The 15,000-nt window shown below is 39.4% G+C and overlaps 2 protein-coding genes and 1 long non-coding RNA gene across 7 annotated transcripts in view; 1 reads left to right on the forward strand and 2 right to left on the reverse strand.

Annotated features, from left to right (window-relative positions):
• Positions 1 to 9,953, reverse strand: part of LOC123498574 (putative helicase mov-10-B.1) — a 41,893-nt gene extending 31,940 nt beyond the window's left edge. The window contains exons 1-2 of one of the 5 annotated variants that reach the window (XR_006672734.1): positions 9,855 to 9,953; positions 2,520 to 2,560 (exon numbers count right to left, since the gene is read on the reverse strand). The gene's annotated coding sequence lies outside the window, so the exon portion shown is untranslated. Of the gene's footprint in view, positions 1 to 2,519; positions 2,561 to 2,947; positions 2,968 to 3,742; positions 3,848 to 4,229; positions 4,292 to 9,854 lie in introns of those variants that run through there. The other 4 variants (XR_006672736.1, XR_006672732.1, XR_006672738.1 and 1 more) reach the window with 4 other exon arrangements.
• LOC123498609 overlaps positions 2,608 to 15,000 on the forward strand; it is a 22,783-nt gene continuing 10,390 nt past the window's right edge. Inside the window, exon 1 of the long non-coding RNA XR_006672745.1 lies at positions 2,608 to 2,797. This is a non-coding gene — a long non-coding RNA (uncharacterized LOC123498609). The remainder of the gene's footprint in view (positions 2,798 to 15,000) is intronic.
• Positions 12,109 to 15,000, reverse strand: part of LOC123498601 (translation initiation factor eIF-2B subunit gamma-like) — a 9,716-nt gene continuing 6,824 nt past the window's right edge. The window contains 3 exon segments of the mRNA XM_045245871.1: positions 12,109 to 12,321; positions 13,648 to 13,745; positions 14,761 to 14,911. Of these exon segments, the coding sequence (XP_045101806.1) occupies positions 12,275 to 12,321; positions 13,648 to 13,745; positions 14,761 to 14,911 (296 nt within the window). The 3' untranslated portion in view covers positions 12,109 to 12,274.

A 15,000-nucleotide genomic window follows, 5' to 3' on the forward strand; every position in this document is an offset into this window, starting at 1 on the left:
CTACTACTACAACTACTACCACAACTACAACCACTACCATCATTACTACTACCACCACCTCCCTCTCACACTCCACACACTCTTGACTTTAGCAAACAGTGACCATCATATAATTAGATTTATCATTAATTCCAGTAGGGATAATATAGTGAATAAGACTAGAGTCCCAAACTATCAGAAAGGCAATTATGGTAGGTTACGTCAGTTATTAGGAGAGGTAAACTGGGAAGATAGTTTTGGAAATAAAACTGCACAGGAGATGTGGGATATTTTTAAGGTTGTAGTAAAGGGTATAGTGATGCAGTGTATCCCTTACAAAGATATAAGGCAGAGAAACAGGAAGCCATTATGGTGGACTCATGAGATAGGTAGCCAGATCAGAGAGAAGAAGAGGGCATACAGAGAGTTGCAGAAAAGTGGGAAGATGTAGATTTGATTAGGTACAGACAGGTCAGAGATGATTTGAGTAAGGTTATAAAAAAGTAAAAGGCAGGCAGAGATAAAACTAGCTAGAGCTGGGAGTAAAGATCCCAAAAATTATATAGTTATTACAAGGTCAGTGATAAAAGAAATAAGGATAGGATTGGACCACTCAGAAAAGATGGTGTAGTAGTGGATCAAAATGAAGACATAGTAGAATTATTGAATGAACAATTTTCTTCAGTATTTACTAGGAAAGAATAGGAAATCCTGTTACAAACAGTGCGACGAGTAGTTTAAGAGCTTTAGAAAATATTGATATAAAACCGGGAATTATTAGGAAATTTATTCTTGAACTAGACGATAGGAAAGCTAGTGGTCCTGATGAGCTACATGCCAGAGTACTTAGGGAGGGTGTAGACAGTATTTCTGAAGCACTTAAGTTAATCTTTGAAAGATCACTTAGGTTTGCTGAGATACCTCAGGACTGGAAGTTAGCTAATGTTACTCCAATATTTAAAAAGGTAGGAAGGATGATGCGAATAATTATAGACCGATCAGTTTAACTAGTATAGTATGTAAGATACTAGAGAAAATCATTAAGGGTAGTATTTGGGAGCATTTAAATGAGAATAGATTAATTAGAGATACCCAACATGGCTTTAGATCAGGGAGGTCCTGTCTTACAAATTTGCTCGATATCTTAGAATATATTACCAAGGAGTTAGATGATGGAAATAGCATAGATGTTATATATCTAGATTTTAGCAAGGCGTTTGATAAGGTACCGCATAGGAGGCTAGTGTACAAATTGAGACTACATGGGATAGGGGTAGGTTAGTTGATTGGATTAGTGAATGGCTTTCTGATAGGAAACAGAGAGTAGTATTAAATGGGGCAATGTCTGAGTGGAAGGAAGTGGTTAGTGGGGTACCCCAAGGATCAGTGCTAGGACCTCTTCTTTTCTTGGTGTACATTAACGATTTAGATATAGGAATTAGTAGCAAAGTATCAAAGTTTGCAGATGATACTAAGATAGCATGTGCAGTACAGGGTGAAAAGGACAATTACAGAATACAACGAGACCTGGACAGGCTGATAGCATGGGCAGACAGGTGGCAGATGGAGTTTAATTCTAAAAGTGTCAGGTTATGCATTTAGGTAAAGACAACACAAACTTTAACTATGAGATGGAGGGATGTTGGCTAGAGGCAGTAGAGGAAGGAAAGGATTTAGGAGTAGTGATAGACAGGACTATGAAATTTTCAAAGCAATGTTTAGAAGCAAGAAATAGGGCAAATAGGATCCTGGGTTTTATAAATAGAAATGTTAGTTATAAAAGTAAGGAAGTGGTGCGTAGCTTATATAATTCCTATGTTAGGCCCCATTTAGAGTATTGCATACAGGCCTGGTCACCCCACTATAGGCAGGATATCAACATGTTAGAAGCAGTTCAGAGAAGAGCAACTAGGATGATACCAGCATTAAAGCGCCTGGAGTATAGAGATAGATTAAAGGAATTAAACATGTTTTCATTTGAGAGGAGATGTATAAGAGGGATATGATAGAGTTATTTAAAATGTTCTCAGATACAAACTACATAGATGTGAGATCTTTCTTTACCTTAGAGGAGGGAAGTAGGACTAGAAATCATGGCAGGAAGATTAGAAAGCAAGGCTGCAGGTTAGATATAAGAAAATATTTCTTTAGTCATAGGGTGGTAGACTTCTGGAATGCATTGCCAGAGACGGTTGTAAATAGCACTAGTTTGACAATGTTTAAAACAGATTAGATAAGCACTTAAATTTATTAGATTTATAATTATGTATAGCACTGCATGATAGTTTTTATAAGAAATTTACTATAGTTAAACAAGACATGATCCCCATGTATGGGGACCACAAATTGTAGAGGATTTCACTGCAGGACTTAGCCCTGTTAATGGGCCAAATATTTAGAATTAGTATATAATGTATTGTGTACTTGTAAGTGTATCTTTAAGTACTGATGACGAGGTCGCTGTGCGACTGATACAGGATAACCTAGATGGGCCCTGGTGGCCCTTTGTTATCCTATTATTTATGTTATATGTTACTCACCCATGTTCAGTCTGCTGTTCTCCACAATCACCATCTAAGATCTGCAAGGAGAAAGAGAATAAAAGAACAATTAATCCCGTGTGTATTACAACTTCAAGAGAAAAAAAACACGATTATTCATGAGTATATAAAAATATTAACCTTGAAATTAGCATCCAGCACCATTGGCACTTAAATAAAGGCCATTGTGAACTTAATCTAACCTAACTAAAGCCGCTAAGAACAGAGAGAGAGAGAGAGAGAGAGAGAGAGAGAGAGAGAGAGAGAGAGAGAGAGAGGTAAAATTTTCTAAACTTAAAAAGAAAAAGGAAAAAGATAGAAAAAGCAAAAAAAAAAAAATGGAAGAAAGGAAAAGGAAAAACAAAAATAAACAAGGAGAGAGAGAGAGAGAGAGAGAGAGAGAGAGAGAGAGAGAGAGAGAACCCAACCTTCACAACAGCCTCGCAAAACAAAACACGACGGAATGAACGCCTCTTAGGGAAAGCCCTCACATTTATACCAATACCCAACCTATATCTTATCTGTAGGCCTATATTCGGGCCTCTAGCAGTGGAGGGGGGGGGGGAAGGATGCACTGTAGCCTCACTGGTCACTGTACTATCAAATACAATGCGAGTGGTATCATCTTATCTATAGCATTATCTTCACTACTCGTTCGGAATGTGTTTTGATGCAGTTCCTGTGAGAGAGAGAGAGAGAGAGAGAGAGAGAGAGAGAGAGAGAGAGAGAGAGAGAGAGAGAGGACAAAGGTAAAAATAGAAAAGAGAGAAGAAAAAGAAGAAAGGAAGGGAAAGGAAGAAAAGGTCAGAGAGATATCGAAGGGAAGCATAATAATAAATGATAATAATAAAATACGAGAGAGAGAGAGAGAGAGAGAGAGAGAGAGAGAGAGAGAGAGAGAGAGAGAGAGAGAGAGAGAGAGACGAAAGGACAAAAGTAAAATAGAAAAGAATAAAGTAAAGAAAAAAGATAAAAAGAGAAGAAAGAGAAGAAGGGAAGGGGAGAAAAGGTAAAAGAGATATAGAGAAGCATAATAATAAAAGTAAATAAAAGAGAGAGAGAGAGAGAGAGAGAGAGAGAGAGAGAGAGAGAGCCTACGCAAATAAGAACACTGACTAGATACGCATAAACACACACCATTTAACACTCTCACTCTCTCTCTCTATACACCACATCACTACACACACTATAACCATCTACACCACCACCACAACACCACTCACCACCACGTACACCACTACACCAGCTGAATGACACGACACGCCAGCCAGGACAGTAATACCACCAACACCAACCACTACCACGTCTTAAATGCAAACTGAGAACGCGAGAGGAACACGGACCGTACAAGTATCCGTCTGTGTGTGTGTGTGTGTGTATGTGTGTGTCCCAAGCCCCCCCCCCCTCCCCTTCCTCCTTCCTCTCCTCGCTCGCTCGCCCGCCTGAGAGGAAAAACATATCGTACTGTTTGTAAATAATGTAAAATAGTGTTTCTAAGTTACTTTTTTTCATAATTATATTTCCTTAGTGTTGTGTTGTGAAAAGTCTCTCTCTCTCTCTCTCTCTCTCTCTCTCTCTCTCTCTCTCTCTCTCTCGTTTCTTTTTACTTCATAGAATCGTTAAGAACAAAAATATCAATTCGACACACACACACACACACACACACACACACACACACACACATGTATACCCAACATACAAGATACATACGTGTATTTTCCAGGAACACCATTTCACCACCACTATCACCACCCACACCACACCACCACCGCCACCACACGTATATGAGTCATCCTCCTCTCTCTCTCTCTCTCTCTCTCTCTCTCTCTCGTGACAACCCATTGATAAGAGAGGGAGAGGAGGAAGACAAGTGAAAGAAGAAGAGGAAGAGGAATATAAAAGGAGGATGGATGGAAAAGAAGAATTTATGAAAGAGGCGGAAGAAGAGAAGGGGGAGGAGAGATAGAGAAGAGAAGAGATATGTTATGAAAAGAAGAGGAAGAGAAGGAAGACGAAGATGAGAAGCGATTGAAGAAGAGGAAGAGGCATAGAAAAGAACAGGAGGAGGAGGAGGAAGAGGAAGGAGAGAAGAGGAAAATTTATGAAGGAAGAAGAGGAGGATATGAGAAAGAGAAAAATTTTAATAATAATAGGATAAGAAGCGATAGAAGAGAAAAATGTAAGGAAAGAAGAAGAGGAAGAAACAAAAAGAATAATTTGATAGAAAAGATAAATGAGAAGAAAATGTAAATGTGAAGAAGGAACGAGAGAGAGAGAGAGAGAGAGAGAGAGAGAGAGAGAGAGAGAGAGAGAGAGAAACAAATGAATGTAGAATAGAAATAAGGAAATAATTGAAAGGAAGAGAAGTAAACAGATCAAATGAGTAAAGTAAAAAAAAAAAGTAAATAAATAAATAAAACAAAAAGCAAATAAAATAACTATAAAGAATAAGTAAATGAAATAAGTAAATAGATTAAAAAAAAAAAAGGAAGTCGATGAAATAAATGCCAAATCCGGTGACTCAAAAATTCAAAGACGTAATTAACAAAAAATAGCAACAAAGGAAACAGACGAGAAAAATAGAGGAACAATGAAGAGAGAGAGAGAGAGAGAGAGAGAGAGAGAGAGAGAGAGAGAAATATCAACGTCTCAGCATTACTTCCTGTTAACAAAAAGAAAAAAAAATTATCTCTCTCTCTCTCTCTCTCTTCCCGGAACAGAGCGGTATCTGTTAACAAAATGCTTGTCGATAAGACTTCGATAATTGAAGCACAAACACACACACACACACACAGAGAGAGAGAGAGAGAGAGAGAGAGAGAGAGGAAAATGCTGATTGCAACATTTCCCTCCACAAACATACGCACATACTGGGTTAGAGAGAGAGAGAGAGAGAGAGAGAGAGAGAGGAAATATGATATACAAGACTCGTTCATCTCTCTCTCTCTCAGCGCACCCACTCGAATAATGGTGACACACGCACGCACACACACACACACAACACACTGATGATAAGCATGGTGTAAGAGAGAGAGAGAGAGAGAGAGAGAGAGAGAATCGTTCGTCTGGCAAGGCTGGTAGTGACTGAAGGACAGAGAGAGAGAGAGAGAGAGAGAGAGAGAGACGTATCTACTCAATGATGATTTTTAAGTGTAATTATTGTATATAAATCTAACGTTATTTACTTCTACCACCACCATCACCACCACCACCCCCATAATTATTCTACATACAACAAAATGTAATGTAACTTTAAGTAGTCATCTTTACCACCACCACCACCACCACTACCATCAATGTGTAATTTTAAATAATCCTAGGTAATTTCGGATCTCTACCACCACCACCACCACCACTGCCACTTCAATGTAATTCACGTATATAATAATTATTCTTTTTGCCACCACATAACCTAACCTATGTAACTAAATATAAGGTAATTTTAATCATCTACCACCACCATCACCACTTCTATGTAATGAATCTCACCTAGCCTAACCTCAAAACTAACTTAACAAAAGCAACTTAAACCTAACCTAACCTCTCCTAACCTAAACTAACCTAATCGCCGTGGTACAGTGGAACCATACGCGCTTCGGGGTCCGAGGGGTCTCCAAGCGCACTGGTTCGAATCCTGTCCACGGTCCGAGTGTAGGTTAGACTTCCTCACTCGGGGCAACGGTTTCCTAGCGGGTGGCTTTGAGATTGGTGGTACCCTAAACAGTATCCCCTTTAGCTCAGAAATTCCCGTGAAAAGCCCACGTGGTATAAAGAAAATAAATAGATAACCCAACTAATCCTAACTTTAACCTAACCTAACCCAACTCAACCTAACCTAATCTAACCCCCCAAAAAACTTAACTTAACCCAACCTAACCTAACCTAACCTAACCTAACCTAACCCAACCCAACCCAACCTAACCTAACCCCCAAAACTAACCTAAATTTAACCTAACCTAACCTAATCTAACCTAACACAACCTTGTCTTTTTGTCTTCTTTCAAGAGGGAGGTATCGAGGCTTTGCTCCCTAATTTTGGCTGATGCTTTTCCTCTTTGTAGCAAGCCAGCACTCAAGTGGGTCTTTTATCTTTTTTTTTTTTTTTTTCTTTTTCCTTGACTAGCCCTCTTCCTTACATAAAAAAAAAAATTGAACCTAACTCAATGTAACCCTAACCTATCCTAACCTAACCCAAATTAACCTAAACTAATCTTAACCTCAAACTAACCTAACCTAATCTTAACCTCAACCTAACCTAACTTAACCTAACCAAATCTTAACCTCAACCTAACTTAACCTAACCAAATCTTGACCTCAACCTAACCTAACCTAACCAAATCTTAACCTCAACCTAACTTAACCTAACCAAATCTTGACCTCAACCTAACTCAACCTAACTTAACCTAACCAAATCTTAACCTAACCTAACCTAACACAAATTAACCTCAGCTAATCTTAAGGAAATCGTCTGGTGGCCATAGTAACAAAAAATCTAAAAGAAATATAAACAAAATTCCCCAAACACCGCCAGAACATCCCGAACACATGGCAACACAATGGCGGAGTATTTTGAGGAACTACGCTAAAATATGTGTTGTACTTAACCTTACCCTCAACCTAACCTAACCTAACAACCTGCTGTATATAACTATGTAATTCAAAACTAATGAAGAATATCGGTAATTCAAACGAAACTAACCTAACCTAACTTATATAATCTAGTATCACCACCACCACCACCACCACCACCATATATGTATTTCCCAAGTCATTTTCATTTTTAGAGTCCCATGTCAATCTTTTTAAGGAATATTCACTTATCACTGGTCTTATCTGTTAATTGACATGTATCAGAGTATTTGCTTTGGTCATTTCCTGATTACTGAGAGAGAGAGAGAGAGAGAGAGAGAGAGAGAGAGAGAGAGAGAGAGAGAGAGAGAGAGAGAGAGAGAGTTTTATTGCATTATTTTTTTTCATTTTTTTATATAGGAGGAGGAGGAGGAGGAGGAGGAGGAGGACGAGGAGGACGAGGACGAGGAGGAGGAGGAGGACGAGGACGAGAGAGGAGGAGGAGGAGGAGGAGGAGGAGGAGGAGGAGGAGGAGGAGGAGGAGGAGGAGGAGGAGGAGCATATCTAGAATTTTTCATTCATCATCAGTAAATAGACACACACACACACACACACACACACACCTGCCTGCATTCCTACAATCTTATCAAATAATTAAACCTTGATAAGCTAGAAAAAAAATAAAAGACAAAAATAATAGTAGTAGTAGTAGTAGTAGTAGTAGTAGTAGTAGTAGTAGTAGTAGTAGTAGTAGTAGTAGTAGTAGTAGTAGTAGTAGTAGTAGTAGTAGAGTACAGATTGGGCCTCCCAAATCCTGAGTTTTGTAATCTGGCAAATTCTATAATCCGGCATAATTTTGCTTTGTGGGAATGATTTCAATTTCCGGGAATAATTTAAGTTTGCCAGAACACCGCTATGGAGTGGTGGTGCATGTGTTTTGCTGTATTGTTCAGCCTGCATAATGACTTGTACAGCACACACACACACACACACACACACACACACACACACACACACACACACACACACACACCGCGTAGTATTGTGGTTAGCACGCTCGACTCACAATCGAGAGGGCCGGGTTCGAGTCCCGGTAAGTGGCGAGGCAAATGTGCTTGGGTGTTAATGTGTGGGTTGTGTTCACCTAGCAGTAAATAGATACGGGATGTAACTGGAGGGTTGTGGCCTCGCTGTCCCGGTGTGTGGAGTGTGTTGTGGTCTCAGTCTTACCCGCTTATCGGTCTATGAGCTCGCTCCGTAATGGGGAAGACTGGCTGGGTGACCAGCAGACGACCGAGGTGAATTTCACACACACACCATGTCATAACAATGTTACAATTATATTGCAGGGTGTTTTAGGTGCTTACTTAAAGACAACCTGTAGTGCTGAAATATCTGTAATCCGGCAAGACTTACATCCGACAGTTTTATTAGATAGGGTGGAATCAAAAGCTCTTCGTCTCATCAACTCCCCTCCTCTGACTGACTCTTCAGCCTCTTTCTCACTGCTGGAATGTTGCGTCTCTTTTTATCTTATCGCTATTTTCATGGTAACTGTTCTACTGATCTTGCTAACTGCATGCCTCCCCTCCTCCCCCACCCTCGCTGCACAAGGCTTTTTTCTTCCTCTCATCCCTATTCTGTCCAACTCCCTAATGCAAGAGTTAACCAGTACTCTCAATCATTCACACCTTTCACTGGTAAACTCTGGAACTCCCTCCCTGCATCTGTATTTCCATCTTCCTATGACTTGACTCTTTTAAGAGGGAGGTTTCAACACATTTGTTCCTTAATTTTGGCAAACTTTTTACTTTCCTCTTAGGGAACCAGTACTCAAGTGGGCCTTTTTTTTAATATTTTGTTGCCCTTGGCTGGCTTCTCTCCTGCATAAAAAAAAAAAAAATGCCAGACTTGGGAGGTTCAACCTGTAGTACTAGTAGATAGTAGTAGTAGTAGTAGTAGTAGTAGTAGTAGTAGTAGTAGTAGTAGTAGTAGTATATTTTATATCTATACATTTATCTAATCTTTTAAAAGTTCTCTATTGACTCAGCACTAACAATATCATAATTGAGTCTGTATAATCCTCTAGTAGTAATAGTAGTAGTAGTAGTATAAGGTAGGGTAGGTGAGGTTAGGTCAGGAGATATAAATGAACTGAATTGCAAACCTCACCTAACTTAATTTTTACTAACCTAACCTAACCTAACCAAACCAAAACCTAACCTAACTCAACCCAACCTAACCTAACTAAACCTAATCTAACCTAACCTAAACCTTAACCTAACCTAACCCAACCCAATTTAATCCAACCTAACCCAACCTTAACCTAACCTAACCCAACCTAAACAGCAAACAAAAACTAAAAAAAACTGTGACAAAAGAAAAAATCACGAAAAAAAAATATATGACCTGTATAAATCCTGCAGAGAGAGAGAGAGAGAGAGAGAGAGAGAGAGAGAGAGAGAGAGAGAGAGAAACGCATATAATTTGTATAGAAAAAAAAAACGAAAAAGCAGCGGAAATGTGAGGGAATACACTTCGAGACAGTTATCCAGACAGCAATAGGCCGAAAAATGACGTCAAGTTAGTGTCTGTGTAGAAAATGGAGACTTGAAAGATGAACCAAGAATTAACAAGAACCAAGAGAGAGAGAGAGAAAGATGTAAAGAAAAAGAACGTAAAGCAAATTAGCGTTAAAAGACAAGCCATTACGAGCTAGACTTAATAATCTGAAAGTACAATTGGGTAAGGAGAAATGACACTCACAAGTACAGCAGCCAGGAAACGTGTACTGTTCAGGTTTGTTTACTTCGCTGCTCCTCCTCCCTCAGGGTGTCTTTCTGGCGCCTTCGGTTCTTGTCCCACTTCGGCCCTCTTTATTTTTAGTACTATTGTTTTTTTTTTAGTTGGTATTGTTAATGTTCTCTATTTTTTGGTTGCTTTTTATTTATATATTTTTTTATTTTGTTGATTATTGTTTTTTTTTTACTTCTGCTACTATTATCATACTACTAATATTGCAATTACTTTTACTACTACTACTACTACTACTACTACTACTACTACTGTTACTGCTACTGTTACTACTACTACTACTACTATTGTTACTACTATCTATTATCATTACTACTACTACTACTATATGCTAGTACCACCACTTCTACCTACTACTACTACTACTACTACTACTACTACTACTACTGCTGCTGCTGCTGCTGCTGCTGCTGCTGCTGCTGCTGCTGCTGCTGCTGCTGCTGCTACTACTACTGCTGCTGCTGCTGCTACTACTACTACTACTACTACTACTACTGCCTACTACTACTACTACTACTACTACTACTACTACTACTACTACTACTACTATATTGCTGCGGCCCTCCTTCAGCTTCTTCTTCAGGGGGGGGGACGCCTCACAATCTTCTCGGGATTCGGGGCGTGTGTGTCGGGGAGAAGGACTTTACCTGGGTGGCGCGGCGCGGCTGGGGTGGAGCGGGTGGGGTGGTTGTTGCATCGCCGCTTGAAATGACGCAAGCAGAGGCAAAGGCAACATTGGGTTCACCCAATTCTACCTTATAGACTTACTGCGGCATGTTATCACCTGTATCCTTCCTTAACACAGCATGACAAAAAGTCTTTCAATCATTTAAGAATGCCGGTGAAATCATTTGGCGACTTGCTGGAACTAATCAAGAGGTACGTACTGTACCTGTCCACAACAAACTTGTCATAACATTAAGATGAGTCCTTGTTTTAAGTTTTAAGAAAAAGAAAAAAAATTCTTATATAACCCCCCCACACACACACACACACAAGTGACATATGAAGTTCCAGTTGCCAGTAATTTGGATACAAATAAAGTATTAATTTCTTGAAATGAAAATACAGCCAATAATGTCGCTCAGTGCCCTCAAACCGCGCGGTGCACCGCCCTGTGTGAACGATGTAATATGTCAGTGTGTATCTCGACACACTGGCAAACCGCGCGGTGGCAAGGAAAATCTTGCAACCGCGACGGTTTGCAAACAGCTGTGTGAACGATTCCATAGGCTATCATTGAAAATGCTACCGCGCGTTTCCAACCACACGGTGCAAACCACCCTGTGTGAACAAGGCCTAACTGGCTGAATGAGTGACTGGCTGGTAGACTGACTGTTTGACTGGCTGACCCTTGGGGAGGAAGAACCGGTTTGTCCTGGTGCCTGTGCAGATGAATCCTATGTCAAAATGGCATATGGACATCACTACGCCCGCCACGTTATCGTGGAATCGCATCGTTATCGTGGAATCGTTTTATCGTGGATTCACATCGCTATTGTGGGAACGTGCATCGTCGTCTTCATCACGGGCATCGTATTCATCGTTATTTATTTATTTACTCATCCAAATTAGTTTTCATTATTTCGGTTTATGTACTTAGTACATAACTCATATGATAATATATCCAACAGTACAAGTAATCTATGGTAAAGTCCACCAAATCTTGCCATTTTTTTCTCACACTTAAATTATGTAATTTCCGGAGATGAAGTACCCTGCTACATTCTGTTCCACGTCAATGTGAAAATGTTACAATTTCTTAAATTTTCACATTTCATTTGCAAAACACTGAGACACTTTTCACAGGCGGTGTACTACTACTTAGTAGTAATAGTATGTACCCTATTTGTAATGCCAGTACTGTCTCTGCCTCTATGCTTCATTGCCTTTTTCATAATTCTTGTTATGTTTATTGTTATTCTTATCACTATTATCTGTTAACTCATATTTTTTAAGAATTTAAGTATATATATATATATATATATATATATATATATATATATATATATATATATATATATATATATAATATTCTTTTTAGGCTATAATGGATAAAAGAAACATGTAGATCACATACCAAAGTAGAATTTGACTCGTGTTTCACGTTGGCTGTAGATCACACACCAAAATAGTAGGCTACCAGTTGTTGTTACACCAGCATTACTATCTTGATCAAACGTGTCTGTTGAATAAAACATACAAAAACATTTAGAATTCTTTATTAAAAAACAAAGAGAAAAATCATCATATAATCCCGGGAGCCCAGAATTGTGTCACTTCAACTATAATCCCCAATCTTCGAGGAACACCGAGGCATGATGCGGGTGACAGAGGCAGCCTTGCAGGGTGAGGGCGGGAAGCAGTAGAGGTTAGGCAAAGTCCTGTGTCGCCTCCAGCACCTCCCCACTGTACGTCTCTGCAACAATGACACTCACTTAACCCTGGGGCACCAGAAAACACCAAGAACTTATCCCAGGGGCACTACAGAATGCAGGAAACTTAACCCAGGGGCACTAGAGAACACAGAAAACTTAACCCAGGGGCACTAGAGAATACAAAGGACTTATCCCAGGGCACTAGAGAACGCAGGAAACGTAACCCAGGGGCACTAGAGAACACAGAAAACTTAATCCAGGGGCACTAGAGAACACAGAAAACTTAACCCAGGGGCACTAGAGAACAAAGTGAACTTAACCCAGGGGCACTAGAGAACGCAGAAAACCTAACCCAGGGGCACTAGAGAACACAGAAAACTTAATCCAGGGGCACTAGAGGACAGAGTGAATTTAACCCAGGGGCACTAGAGAATGCAGAAAACTTAATCCAGGAGCACTAGAGAACAAAGTGAACTTAACCCAGGGGCACTAGAGAACATGGAAAAGAACTTAGCACTAGAGAACACAAAGAACTTAACCCAGGGGCACTAAAGAACACAGTGAACTTAACCCAGGGGCACTAGAGAACACAGAAAATTTAACCCAGGGGCACTAGAGGACACCAAGGAAGTAAGGGTTAACTAGGGAATAAATAAATAAAGGTTAGTATAAGGAAACATAAAAGAGAAAATAAGGACTGATACATTACAAGGAAAATATGAGAAGAACTAGAAAATAATGGCACTAAGAGAATATAAAGAAGGCAAAGGGTTAATGCAGGGAAATGATAAAGTAAGGGAAACACTTGAGAAAAATAAAACAAAGGAAATAGGAGTTGGTACAAGGATGAGGAAAAATATGAAGAAAAGAAAAAAAAAAAAAGAGACCCTTAAGAGATATATAAAGGAAGGAAGGGTTGACACAAAAAATTTATAAGGACCATAACAAAATAAGTGGTAGTAATAGAAAATGCACTAAAAAATGAGAAAAATAAGAAAATAAGGGAAAACACATAAAAATAAGACTTGAAGCACAGAAGATAAGGGAAGACAAATTTACACACTGCCTTCCTAACAAAACATATTATAAGGACCATAACAAAACAAGGACTAGTAACAGAAAATATGCTAAAAATGATGAAAAAATAAGAAAATAGAGGAAAACACAAAAATAAGACTTGAAGCACAGAAGATAAGGGAAGACAGATTTACACACTGCCTTCCTAACAAAACATATTATAAGGACCATAACAAAACAAGGGATAGTAATAGAAAACACACTAAAAACAAGAGAAATAAGAAAATAAGGAAAACTACATAAAAATAGGACTTGAAACACAGAGAATAAGGGAAGACATGTTTACATACTGCCTTCCTCAATCTTGTTAGGGTCGGTGACAATGCAGTTCTTGATGACACATTTCTTCTCCACGCTGGCCAGGATGAGGCTATTCTCTATCACACACCTGCAATGGAAAGTGTGTTAGTGATGACAGGTGTGTGTGTTTGGTCTCTCACTCTCTTTCTCTCTCTCTCCTCATAAACACTCATAAATACTGCCAAACAAGCTCATAAATGCTCATAAACACTTCCAAACCACTCAAAACACTCCAAAAAACAACAAAATACTCATAAACACTGCCAAAAACACTCATAAATGCTCAAAAACTGTCCAAAAACACTCAAAACACTCTAAAAAACCTACAAAACACTCATAAACACTGCCAAACAAACTCATAAATGCTCATAAACACTCCAAAAACTTACAAAACACTCATAAACACTGCCAAACAAACTCATAAATGCTCATAAACACTCAAAACACTAAAAAAACTACAAAACACTCATAAACACTGCCAAACAAGCTCATAAATGCTCATAAACAGTCCAAAACAGTCCTAAACATTCACACACACTCTCAAAACTCACAAACACTCCCTCAAAACACAAAAAAAACTTATTAATAAACAAACCATAATACAGCCCTCCTACAGCCACTACAGCTCCTCCTACAGGCACTACAGCCCTCCTAAATTGGGTTACATAAGTTATATTAGGAAGGTGAGCTTGAAGTAGAGCTAAGTTGAAGGAAAGGTTATAAATAAAGGTGATGTGGGCTAAGTTAAGTAAAATTAAATGAGTGAGATGAAATAAGAGATAATATTGTAGATGGGAGAGTAAGATTTCCCTTTCGCTGTGATATGCAAAACTTCACAGCACTGAATGAGTTAACCAGTACTCTCAATCATTCATACCTTTATTTTCTTTTTTTTCTTTTTTTCTTTATACCATGTGGGCTTTTCATGGGAATTTCTGGGCTAAAGGGGATATTTTTTGTGGTACCTCCTATCTCAAAGCCCACCCAATAGGAAACCGTTGCCCCGAGTGAGGAAGCCCAACCTACACTCGGACCGTGGACAGGATTCGAACCAGTGCGCTTGGAGACCCCTCGGACCCCAAAGCATGCATGGTTCTACTCACCCTGAAGCAAGTGTCACGTAGTCCCCCAGCACCGAGGCAGAGAGGCGCACCATGGGGCTGACTCGGCAATGATTCCCCACCACGCTGCTGGCAATGTTGGTCTTCTCACATACCGCAGCGCCGCCACCAACCACACTGTCCTCACTCACCTAGTAGTACTGGTATGTTAGTGTGTGTGTGTGTGTGTGTGTGTGTGTGTGTGTGTGCAGGTTAGCCATTTAAAACACAAAAATTATACAA

The sequence above is a fragment of the Portunus trituberculatus genome, chromosome 7 (assembly GCF_017591435.1).
Source record: "Portunus trituberculatus isolate SZX2019 chromosome 7, ASM1759143v1, whole genome shotgun sequence".
Lineage (NCBI taxonomy): Eukaryota > Metazoa > Arthropoda > Malacostraca > Decapoda > Portunidae > Portunus > Portunus trituberculatus.